Source organism: Idiotropiscis lumnitzeri, chromosome 9 (assembly GCF_059441095.1).
Source record: "Idiotropiscis lumnitzeri isolate Australia: NSW breed Sydney's pygmy pipehorse chromosome 9, RoL_Ilum_1.0, whole genome shotgun sequence".
NCBI lineage: Eukaryota > Metazoa > Chordata > Actinopteri > Syngnathiformes > Syngnathidae > Idiotropiscis > Idiotropiscis lumnitzeri.
Window position 1 is genome coordinate 13,002,524 of NC_142399.1, and position 13,353 is coordinate 13,015,876.

The following is a 13,353-nucleotide window of genomic DNA, read 5'->3' on the forward strand; positions in this document are numbered from 1 at the left end:
CCGGCATTCTACGACTCGCCTTTCTAACTGAAAAGTCATTGATTGTCTTTTCAGAGTGCATTCGTGCTATCATTGGATACTCTCACATGTCAGTCATTTTAGTTGCTTAGCTTCACCCCCCGCGACCCCCCCCCCCAAAAAAAAAGAATGCTGTGCTGCTGTCCTTGCCATCGTGAGGTGTAGAAACAACAAATGTTTGGTGCGACTTACTGTGGCGTTTGTGTTGCAAATGCAAACATTTTGACATCACTGACAGAAATCAAACAAAATGCAAAATTAATTTAAAAAATGCTTGTCAAAGTGATTTGTATGTCACCTGTAAAACTCATTTATGATTGTTTTGCTCACCGCATGGAGTTCTGGCAAGGCTCTGTTCAAAAAGTCGTCGTTCGTCAATTAGACAGAAAATTGGACAACGTAATCATTCAACAATCAGACGAAAATGTATTGTTCCTTCTCCACCAAAAGTTGTCAAGAGTTCAACTCAAGCGAATGGAATATTTGAAATAGCAACACCGGCAAAACGAGCTAACAGGAAGTAGTCAACAGAAAGTAGCAGTGCTGAATAATTTTAGGGGAAAAAAATTGTATTGCGATTTTGATTTGGAATGATTTTAGGGGAAAAATTGTATTGAAATTTTTCTGACAGATATTGCGATTTTGATTTAATTCGCGATTTTCTTCACAATGTACAGTTACATTTACAAACATCACATAAAATGCTATTATAGCATTACAAACAATAAAAGCTATTACTGAAATAATGCAGACACTAAAAAGGTTTTGTGAGGGGAGCAGTTCTTTCTCAAGTTTTTAAAAACTACTTTCTATCAAGGATAACCCCAAAATGTTTTACATTTCGTACTAATGTACATGTTCTTTGTGCATAAACGTCAGATTATGTCAATAAAATAATTGTCCCTGAGCAAAGCTCAATTCATTCAAATATATAATTTGGAGTACTATTATTGTGCAGATCTCAAAACTCAGTGGCGCAAAATAGTGCAAATATTACTGATAAGATTATAAATATTTAATATACGTTTGAAATCGAACCTCTTCGTCATGATGACGTCAGCCGTTTCCGTGTTCCGGTCTGAGAGCGTCTGCTAAATTGCTAATATAGCCGTCATCTTATTTTATGTCTAGATGCGTATTGATTGAAATACAACATTTCTGTTCATAGCTGCTGGCTCTCCGCCCTAACGCGGTTCTAGCCCGACTTCTGTTAAAAGTCACCTGTACACCTAATCACTTATTTTGGGTCTTTAGCACGCTTAGCGACTCCTCATTCAACTCCTTGTTAAAACAGTGGGGCCGTTTATTTGTCAACAGGAGAGGATATGCATCATGCAGCTTGTTGCTGTTGCTCTCCATGGACTGCTGTGGCGCAAGCTAGCTTGGGGCCTAGCATTCAAGTAGCGGCAGAATAAATTGCTACCGGAACTACGGCGACAGAGCGATGCTTTTTTTTTTTTTTTTTTTAATCATTATGGTGCTGTTGTGTGTGACCTGCTTCGTGAGCATGTGACACGAGCCCTACGGAGCTTTGACGATCTCAAAATGGCGTTGTCTGAGAACGCGATTCTTTTATTTTTCCCCTCTAGTCAAAGATGTTTTGCGCTGATCAGGTGGCTATTTGGCCCAAAAAATATTTCACAGAGGGTCAGTCCCTGGGAAAATAAATGTTGAAAACCATGGCCTTACAACACAGGCTGCGTTCGCAAATGAATGGGAGAGGAGCACACTCTGCCTCGCCTGACACACACACACTCACACACTCACACACACACACTCACAAGTGCTGTTAGTGGTAATTTCCGAAGGCAACCAAATTGTCCCCCAAAAAGAATCCAAATTAAGCCGTCATTTGCTTGCTGCTTTCACATATCAGGAACATCTTCTTTCTTCCTTTCTCCACTGACTGAAAGTTGAACACATTTTTTGTCATGCATGAATGAAGAAAGCTCCTCCTACTTGTGTGCCAGGCCAGCCAACATTTCCTAGCCGCTTCTCTTTTTGCCTTCAGCCTCACCCAAGCGGCCTCCGTTGACGAGCCACTTCGAATCATTTTTTTGCAAACGGGTTGACGTCAAGTCGCCCGCGTGCTCTCATTGGTCAGTGCTAACCAGCTGACCTTTGCTAGCCCCACTTCAACGATCTTACCGCAAGTAGACAACTTACAATATTGAGACATTGCAAAAAGTGTGGCAAAGGTGACCACTGCAACTGGTACGACAGCTTTGTCGATGTCCAAAAGCGCTCGAGTAATTAGGCAAAGCAAGTCTGAACAAAATGTCTTTGCAGAACACTGAAGCCACATCGTGCCGGAATGTTTTTTGGAGGTCCATCATGTGAACTTTTATCTTCACATTGCTCAAGTACAGCTTGAAAAGCACAGCTTGAAACGTGGTCAGCTGACTCTAGATTGCCAAAAGTTTTGATCTCTTCTTGTGCGATCCTGACAATCTCCTTCAAAATTAATTTTAAAACAGGCAATTTGTGAAACTTGTCAAAAAAGGCCTGCATGGCCCACTTCCATGGCCTTCTTAGTCCATTTTGCACCTTACAAATATTGTCCCAAAGCTTGATTGGAAGAAAATTGCCAATTAAATAGAAATCGCAATCTGTGGCAATTGGATTTTCCCTAAAATGGTTAAAGGCCGAGTTACGTCGTCCTGGCCTGCATAAGATTTTTGCTCAATTAAATTTCTTGTGACTTGAAGCAAACAACCTTATCTAAAGCGAGCCAACTTCAACTAGCCTCCACCTCCAAAAAGGAGTACATTATGCCATCTAAGACACAGACTGTCCTAATTATTTTTAAAAAAAAGTTCAGGAGTGTTGTTGCTTTGTTTTGTTTGTGTTCAATTTTCAGGATCATTTATTTATTACATCATTTATTATTATCTGTTGATGTTTTCATTTGTGAGTTTATGTCGAAATAATGTTAATAAGTACAAAACATTGAAATAACACACCTTTTAAAATGTGTTCTGCCATTTGAAGAAAAAAGTGGAATTGTCTTCATCACAATCAAATGTTACCCATTGCTTCCACAGAAGCTAACACATTTGGATTAGGATGTCATCTGTGTGTGTGCGTGTGTGCGGGGGTGTGGGTGTGTGTGTGTGCGTGCGTGTGGCTCCCACACATTTTTTGCCAGAATTATGTATTTTTACTTTTTAATTTAAACTCAAAACGTTGATATAAAATGACGTGTTGAATGTTTTTTATCCAATAGTTCTTAATTTCTATGTGAATAAATAAAATGAAATAAATACCATTTGCACATTATGAAAAAGCGTCAGAAGGGTTACTTATTTAAAAGCAGCATCATAATAATAATCATCATAGTTTCCTATTAATTCCTATCCAAAGCGTGTACAAAATGTAGCAATTGATGATTATGTCATTGTTTGAATGTGAACTTAATAAATCAATACGTTGCGCAATAAAATGCCAGCAAATAGGTTTTTACTTGACTAAATAAAATTTTATATTTTTGTAATTACGATTTATATACAATCAAAATCATCGCAAATTAGAACGAGGCCGACAGAAAGACGTTACAATTTTTTTTTACTGATATTATAATGTTTAGTGTTCACAGACACAATGACGCGTCAAATTTCGCTCCAATCGAAAGCGACTCAGTTCAGCAAAATCAAACAAAACCTAAATAAAAAGACAAATCTTATTCAAGGCTCATCGGTGGCGTTGCATTGCCGCGCAACACTCACGCACAAGTCAAATGCGCTTCATTTGAAATATTTCTTTCTTTTTTTTTATGGATGTACGTTGTGATGTTATGAGATGTTTGGACGGACTAATGCTTGTGGAAAGTATTGAAATGCTTTTCTGTTACTCTTCGATTACGATTTGACATTTTTTTTTGTTTTTTTACTTGATGTATGGAGGCATTGTTAAAATAAATAAAATCGCAAAATCATTATTCATAAATCAGCTGGGGGGATGATCAATTCACCAATCAGACAATCAACGTAGTTGTTACTTTTTAATCAATTTCAGTTTGTCCGGAGGGGGAAAAAACAACAAACGAGACATAAAGAAAAAAAAACATCACATACAAACGTTAAACCTAACCACAAAAGTGCCATGAAAAAAAAGGATGAGAAATAAAATGGAGCTTGTGTTGAGTTCCAATAAACAAATTGTCACTTTGTGCTTTTGACTTTTGACTTCTGTCCTTCAATTTTGAATTTCAGTTCAACCAAGAAGTTGTTATACCACGATTTTTTCAATCAACATCAAAAGTGGCCTGATGATTTGTTGTGCATTGACAGGCCAACTTCCAACGTTGTCATTTTCTTCTTTTTCACATTTTGGCTTGCAAAAGTTTCTGTGCAAACACGACCCCAAACTCCTTCAGGAAAAGTTTCCGTAGATAAGCTGACAACCCATAACTCATGTTTGCTCTTATTGGGGAAAAACAAGTCAATGCAACATTACCAGTAGTTCAAGTGTAAAAAGAAACCATCAACTTCCTGCCAATACACGTCTGAAAACTAACAACGACAAAGTAAACACAAACAATTTCGAAACGTGAAACTCTTCAAAACAAGAACCCAGTGACGTTTCCATGGCAACGCAGCCATGTCAGGTCATGAGATGAGGTTGTGTGAGTGTGTCTGTGTGTGATGTTCAGGAAAAAAATAGTGATGAAAGTTGATAAATGTATATATATATATATATATATGTATATATATATATATATATATATATATATATATATATATGGGTGTGTGTGCGTGTGTGTATGTGTATATGTATGTATGTATATATTTTTTTCAGCTGCCATCAGTGAAAATACACTCGCACACACACACGCGCACACACAGATAGCGTTTTCAAGAAGACGGAGTTTTTTCTTTTGCATATTTTCCACGCGTGATGTTCAGTCCTTATGAACTCATGAATTCCGTAAATTGAAAGTTATTATTATAATTATTTGAGGCATGTTTACCTGAGAATAAAAAAACAAGAAGAAAAAAAAGATTGTTCCACTCTTTCATTCCCCTGATTGTCTTCGCACATTTAAGGCTTATTTCTAAGTATTATGAATAATAATGTTGGGATATAACAATTCCTGCCCAAAAGTTGATTGTCTGCTGCAAATCATGTGAATAAATAATCGTTTGTCCGCATCATCATTATCATCATCAGCATCATCACACACACAATTGAGACATTTTAAATACAATAAATACAAAAATTCCTCATAAATAAGAAAGACGTGAATATAAATATACTTTAGTGTTGTTGTTGTTGTTGTTGTTGTGCAACACAACTTTGTCCCTTTTCCCCGCAACAAAATGTTCCAAATCAATCACAACCAAGTTCCATGTCATATATACTTTGAAATATAGATTTATATCTTCTTCTTTTTTTTGTTCCTCTGCTTGGGCCGGCCCCTGCGGTGGTGAACAAAGCGGTGAGGAAAGCTGAGGTTTGCATTTCAGTTTAGGAAGGCGTTGGGGGCGACCCTTTTTTGGTGGCCCAACACAGCCGGGAAGGCCGCCGACACGCCGGACTGCGAGAAGGCCGCCGCCGCCGCAGCGGCAGCCGCAGCCGCGGCCGAACTGGTCCTCAGCGAGTCCGACAGTAGCGAGTGCGGGTGGGAGGGCGAGGGGCTGCCGCCGCTCGCCAGCGATCCAAAGCCGGCCGCGCCCTGCTGCAAGTGTGACGGCGGCCCCTGCGGCCCCTGCTGGCTCCCGGAGGACACAAAGTAGCCGGCCGCCGCCGGGGTTTGCGCCGACAGCATGCCGACGCCGTACGAGTTGCTCAGGCCTCCCTGCAGCACGGAGCGGCCCAGGTCCCCGTTTGCCAGCTGCTCGACGCCCGGCAGCAGAGATCCGTAGCCGGCCGCCTGGCCTAGAAAGCCAGCGGGCGAGGCCCCGTTATAGTGCGGATGCGGGTGCGAATGTGGGTGCGGGTGCGAATGCGGGTGCGGGTGCGGGTGGTGCAGCGAGAGGAAGGGTGAGATTTGCCAGTAGAGTGGGTTGGCTGGCCGCTCGCCGACGCCAACGCCGCCCAAGCCGAGCGGGGCAAAGCGCAAGCCACGCTTGATGGCCAGCTTGCCGCGCGACGTGGCCGAGCGCCGGCGCAGCTTGCCGGTGGTGCCGCCGATGAAGACGTCGTCGCTGCTGGGGTCCAGCATCCAGTAGTTGCCCTTGCCCGGGTCGTCGTAGTGGCGCGGCACCTTGACGAAACACTTGTTGAGCGACAGGTTGTGGCGTATGGAGTTCTGCCAGCCTTGTTTGTGCTCGCGGTAGAAGGGGAAGTTTTTCATGATGAACTCGTAGATGCCGTTGAGCGTCAGCCGCTTCTCCGGGCTCTGGCGGATCGCCATCATGATGAGCGCGTTGTACGAGAACGGCGGTTTGTCGTACTTGCCGTTCTTAGCCGTGGACGACGCGCCGCCGCCGCCGCCACCGTCCTCGTCCGCCGCCTCGCCGCCCTCCTGCAGCCTCTTGTCCGGCTCCGCGCCCCCCACGCCCACCCCTGCCCCCGCCCCCGCGACACCCTCCGGCGACCTCGACGCGTCCGAGCCCGGGGAAAGAGGCTCGTGCAGCAGCGGTGTGCCGGAGGCGCAAGAGTCGCCGCGGGCCTCGCACTTCGTGGACGGGAGCAGGAGGCTTTTGATGCTGAACGACGACGAGCATCTCACCGGCTCCTTGGCCTCCTCCATGCCGCCCCCCCCAAAAAATCAAACAACCAAAAACAAACAAAAAGTTTGCAGGCGAGGCGAGCTGCGCGAGCCCGCTTTTACGCACCAACGCCAGCACCACCACCACAACAAAAGTGCCGTCCCGTCCCGTCCTTTGCTGTCCTGGCGGGAAACTACTGAGTGACAGCCACGGGAGAAAGGCGCGCGACGGGATGAGCGAAAGAAAGAGAGAGAGAGAGCGCGCGCATGGGAGAGGGAGAGAAATGAGTAATTAAGGAGGAGCTTCAGCAGCACCACCAACAACAACTTCTCTTTTCTTCTTTTGCTTTTTCTCCGTCTTTGCGTCTCCTGGCGCACCCCCCCAAAAAGTCCAACATGCGTGACGTCGGTCGGACCGCGCTCTTGCGTAAAGCGCGTGCATGTCAGCCGGCTTTGTTTTCTCAAGCACAATCATCATGTGGGCAAACACCGCGCGTGCGCGACGCCGGTGCGCTCATGCGTGTGTTTGGGTGGGGTGGGGGCAATACACACGGACGCACAAACATCTCTCTCTCACACACGCGCACACAGATAGACACGGGTCGATGCTGGGACGTTGGCGTCTCCCTTTGGCAGCAGCTGGTACTGCAGCTCATTTTCGTCTGCTTGTTGAAGAATGTTTTTTCCCTATAAAATCAGAACAAATGTTTTTGGTACCAGGTACACCGAACCCCCCCTCCTAATATTAGTGCGTCGGCATTTACGGATTCACATGGATTTTTTGAGTGGAGTGGCACCTTTATTCCCCATAACCCACGGTATATTCTTAAAAAAAAGTTTAAACTATTTTAAAAAGCGAATTAACGCCCCCCCACAAAAAATTTCGGACGTTATTATTATTATTATTATTATTATTATTATAGTACGTCACATTTTCACGTGTCTTCACTGAAGCCGAAAACATGCCGGCGGCCTTATCTAAAGTCCGATTAATTTGTTCATATTTCATCCATAAATATCTGCAACTTGCACACGTTTGCTCGTCATCGCTGTTTGTTTGCTCTCGCTGCACATTGTGTATGACAACACCGCTCAAATCCAGATTACACGCACACGCGCACACACACGAATACACACGCACAGGTCACCGTGTGGTGTATTAAATCTCTGCTGTGTGTGTGTTTTGTTTGTGTTTGTGTGTGACAGATGGTGCTTCTGTTTAACTGGATGTGAGCCGCCAACAAAAAATCCGTTTGGACTCCATTCACAAGTATGATACCACACACACACACACACGCACGCACCCCCCCACTCACACACACAATGACTAACTATCTCCCTGCACAGTCGGAGTTGAGCATCTGAAATGATTTTCACAGTGAGTATCTCGTCCATCTCGTTGTCTTTTGAATTCAGTGTTACTTGAAGAGGTGCAGATGAGAATAATTGCTCAGTTACACTTTATAGACAAAAATATGCAAACGTGTATACTCTTATGTCAGAGATTGACTTGGCTTGTTGAATTTTCATTTAGAAATGAGATGTTGAAAATTCACATGAGAAATGGCGCTTTGGTTTCACCGTTTGCCTATATCGACGTTCATGCACGGCAGAAACGACGAGAAGGTTGTCACACTTGGGTGCTTGAACGTAGAAGGTGAGCTCTTGGAGGCTTAGTTCAGATTAGTCACTTTTTCCACCAGCTGCTATTTCCAAAACATCGTCAGCACGTGAAGACAGTCCCGGTGGAAGCAGCCGCTCCTTTCACGCAGTCCATGTCTGGGTCTTTCAGATAGGTCCAGCTCGACAGGACTTGCAGGACCTACAGGGCATTCGGGGCCTACATGTGCTTCTGTTCTTCAGGACCTACAGGGCCTACAGGACCTTCAGAACCTACAGAGACTTCAGTACCTTTAGGACCTACAGGACCGTTAGGACATTCGGGGCCTACAGGACCTTCAGGACCTTCAGAGCCTCCAGGACCTACAGGACCATCAAGACATACAAGACCTTCAGGATGTTGAGGACTTTCAGGACCTACAGCACCACACAAGTCTTCTTCTTCTTCCTTCACTTTTAAAGCCAGAAAGAAGAAGCACTGTCGCGGAAGTCATCATGGCTCAACTTTGGCTTTGCACAGTAACATCAACAAGGACCTCAGGATAAAACGCAACTCAAGATTTTAGTTAAGCAGTTTTAAGACAAACCTGAACAAACGTCAACATTTTATTTGCAGATCTTTGGTCTTGCTGCGCGAGCCACACTTGTCGGATAGCCAAGCGCGCAGCGTTCACAGTTTCTGAAGTCAGTTTACGACCATCTTATCCGGCTCTCCTCAGACTACAATAACAGCACATTTGAGAAACAAATAACGGGTTTCTGAACACAACGTTCCAAAGTGCTGTTCGTTTATTAACGAGGACAAGACTGGCGTGACTGAACAAGGGAAGATGCTGGGCCATCACAGCCAATCAGTATGCTCTGATTGGTCAGGAACCAATCACACTCCATGTTTGAGTGCCCGTTGGTACGTACAAAGCCTAAGAGTCAACTCATCTCTTCGAAGCAATGTGTCTTTTCACAATATGATGGTTGTAGTTTTTCTTTTTTGAGAAATATTTTGGAAAAATTCACGATGCACTGGTGTAGCAAAACTCAAACCGCAAATTGGCGAGGTATAACTGTAGTCCCAAAATTTGCCAGCTTCACTTCCTGTCGAAATTTCCCTGAAACTTTATGAAAATGTGTGGAACATTTTCCAGCCCTTAACAAGTGTACTTTTGGACAACAAGTTTCAGGTTTTGACATGTGCTTCCTTGCAAATATTGTCCTTGTGACGCTGATTGAAAGCAACGGGTCGTCCTCGTGGGCTCCCAAGGTCATGCCATCATTGTCTGCTTCCTGGATGTCCTGGACAGAGGTCAAAAATTCTTGGAAAACTTTGTATGACAAGACTTGACAGACAGCGGACGCGTCTTCTCAAGCATACACCGCCGCTCGCGTAATCTTTCACCTCTTCTAGTGTCGTCTGCCATCTTCGTTTTGGGGGTCGTGCGCCGCTAGTCATCTCGGAGAATGGACGGACATCAAAAAAAAAAAAAAAAACCCACTGGACTCCAGGTTAGAAGCACACGTGTCTGTGTCACATTTGAAAGCAATCCTTATCAAATATGACAGCATCATGACACATGATGATCATGTGACGCCGCACCACACGCATTCGATGGGAGTGAGGACTTGCTCTCAAAGTGAATCGAAGAACCCGCTGGTACAAATGAATCGATATTTTTCATAATTGACCAAACTCTAGTCCAAAATTTTGCCTTCTTTTGCAAGCATGTTCCTTTTTGTGAAAACTGACTGGCAAGCATGAATCTTATCAAATGATCTCCGTAGCATCTGTGGAATTATTTTGGAAGTTCAGACCATGAAGCGAGTATCGATTAGTGACATGAAATTTGGTGGTCACATCTATCAAGAGAAGATCCACAAAAAAAAAAAAAGTCATGTCTGAAAGACACGATGAATCAACCAATTTGGCGGAACACTTTTGTCTTAGTACGGTTGGATGTCTCTTGCTAATGAGTGCAGGAACATTTTCACAATTCATTCCCAAAAGACATTTTTTTTCCGAGCGACATGAAATTTGATAGCCGTGTCTACTGTGAATAAACCCACCAAAAATGTTGCATGACGTCTTACCAGAAAAGAAACAGGGAATCCACCATTTTTGTGTGAAGCTGCCATCTTAGCGCAGATTTGGATGACTCTCTGAAGAGTCTGCAGTCAGACCCCAAAGTTTGGCTTGGCACCATCCAAACTTGTTGTACTCTCAGGAAGACAAAGACCTAAAGCAAGCTTTCAAGCAACCATTTTCAGATAATTTTTTTCATTTTTGAGGATCCTCGCAAACTTGTCCAAAGGATTTTGTCTTATTGCTTCCAAATAGGAATCACAAGTACCCGACAGATTGACCAGGCTCAATTATGAAGAGTGTCAAGTTTTCATGACGGCATGTGGCCGGAGCACAGTAACAAATTTTGATGACTCGGCATAAAACAAAAAAAGTGAACGAGTCCGTCAAAAGGTTTTGTGCGCGATGGTCTGTCCTGAAGGAAATTCACAGACTCTCGGATTTTCCTTCCAACTCTGTCTCCTCTCATCAAGTCGTCCTGGTCGCCGGCGAAGGGCTCGCGATGCCCCGTTGGTGCTTTTCTTCTTATTACGTTGTTATTGCAGCGCCAACGTTACATGAAAAAGGTCAAACTAAGTCAGGCTGACTCGTCGCCCGCTTTGAGGTCATGTGGAGTTTAGGGCTATTAATAGAACTGTATGTTCCAGCACAAACCCCCCCACTCCATATTAGTCTCCGCCCACAGCACACCACACACTTGCAACATGCAAACCCCCCGCCAGGCTTTCCCCCCCCCTCACACACACACGGAGGCGTCATCAACAGAGTGTGCAGGGGGGAGAAAACGTCAGGTTGCGTCGCCACTAACGCCACGGGCCCACAAGCGTCCGTTACAAATCAAAACATTGGCTTGATTCATTCTGGGATGTTTACCACACACACACACACACACACACACACACACACCCCCGCATGCACGCACGCACACACACAACACACGTGTGTGGTGTGTTGGGGCGCTCACACACTGACCTACATTGATGCAAGTGTGCTTTGACTACTTATGAATGGGCGTCTTACGGTGAAAGGGAGGAAGTACTTGAATCAAGTCAGTCGTACGTAACAACTTTGGGATGATGAGGTCATGTTTTTGAAATGTTGTATGTGAAGTTGTTTATTCGAATAATAAAATAAGAATCCATTCTCATTTTTCAGTGTCATGTTCCAGTGTAATTTGAATATGTTCTGTATTTTATAAAATCAACAATTTAATGCAACGGGAGCGAATTGAATTTACTTTCTGATCATATTTTTTTAGATCTGTTTTTTTATTTATCTTCCTATTTTACGGATTTTTTTTCTGTTTATAGATATATTTTTTCTGCCAGAATTATTTCCCCCCCCTCAAAAAAAAACATTCTGTGAAATAGAAAAAAAAGAGATTTAAATCAGTTTCTGCTCTTTGAAATAATTTATTTTTGGCCTCTGAACTCACAAGTGTCGTGTTGCAGACTCGATAATGACGGACTCCTTCCCGCATAAGTCAACATGCTGTCAACTTTCTACCGTACCGCTTCAATTCAGGAAAGTAATTGCAGAGCTGGGCACTTGACCCTTTTTCGCCGGTCAGTCCCCCGCCGTACAGCCGTAATCTCTGTACCGTCCGTACCGCCTCGACCCTCCGGCGTTAGTCATAAAATTTGTCGCGAGTGGGTTCATCATGCACACAAGGGCCAATTCGTGGGCCCGACTAAAATCAACCTCCAGACTCTGTTAATCGAACCCTTTTTTAAAAATTGTCACACACCGCTCCAAAAATGGGCGTCCGGCCAGGCCGGAGGGTCGGACCATTCCACCCCCGGGACAGACTGCCCAGCTCTGGTAATTACCGGAGTAACTCTAAGTATTGCTTGCGTTTTATGCTTTTTATTTTTCTTCTAATGTAAGCCGAACATTATGGAGAATTTCAATCATCACGATTTTGGTAATGTATGTTTCTATTACGCTGAGCATTGCTCATCCTTTGCTTGACACAAGTCGATCGAGTCATATTTGTCATATCTTGTGAAGTAATATCTCTCGTATATAGAAGGAGCCTTACGTCCTAACGTTATTTATGCTATACGCAACACAATGCTTCCGTATGTTTAACGAGAAATTAGTTGTAACGTTGATTGATATGCTCAGTGCTAATTTATATGATACATATACACAATACGGAGCATAAATTCTATATTGTTTGGCATAGGGCATGTCAAATGATTATTGATCTCGATTCTCCCATATCCCGACATTGTTGTAGTGTAGTCTTTGGCTGTTTCACCACAACCGAGATGTTCCTGACGAGAGCATTTGGAAAATACAGCGGGATCGTCTAAGTCACTGGAAATTTGTTCCTGCAAGACAACATTTCCCATTTTTTCTCCTCAACTATACTTTTATATTTAACTGTATTCCAATCCATTTTGACCGATATATTTTGATAATCACATGTGAGGTTCAATTGTACTTTCCAACAATGTAGCCTGGTGTAGAGACACCCCAAATAAATATTCTCAATTTTCACTGCCTTGCATTTTGCTTTAATATATGGATATTTAAACATCACAATTTTAAAATGATGTTACATCATGTTTTTAACCAAAAACATAAGTGAAGTATTCTGTAAGATTCATCACATTTTTGCCAATATAGAAATGCGCAATGGATCATTTAGATGTAATGTCGATATCGATATCATAGCAGATATGCATTGTTAGATAGATAGATAGATAGATAGATAGAAAGATAGATAGATAGATAGATAGATAGATAGATAGATCGATCCGCATTTTGAAACGGAATCCTGCCCTGATATACGTGTTTGACGACTCGTCATCAGCAGCTGGACTTGGATTTATTCTGTGTTTGTATTTATTGGCTTTATTCAAGCAGGTTGAACTCAACACGATCTGATATGTCAACACAATCGGATTAAGTCAGTTTGAGAAGATTTTCATTGTGAACGAGACCGCGCCGCCGAATGCCTCGTTCACACGTGCGCGCGCGC

General features: G+C 43.4%; 1 protein-coding gene across 1 annotated transcript; it reads right to left on the bottom strand.

The window, feature by feature from the left end:
- Nucleotides 1-4,729: 4,729 nt before the first annotated feature.
- foxg1b (forkhead box G1b) lies at nucleotides 4,730-7,075 on the bottom strand. The gene has a single exon (XM_088305610.1). The coding sequence runs from the start codon at nucleotides 6,710-6,712 to the stop codon at nucleotides 5,480-5,482; it is 1,233 nt and encodes a 410-aa protein (XP_088161736.1). The 5' UTR covers nucleotides 6,713-7,075; the 3' UTR covers nucleotides 4,730-5,479.
- Nucleotides 7,076-13,353: the final 6,278 nt, after the last annotated feature.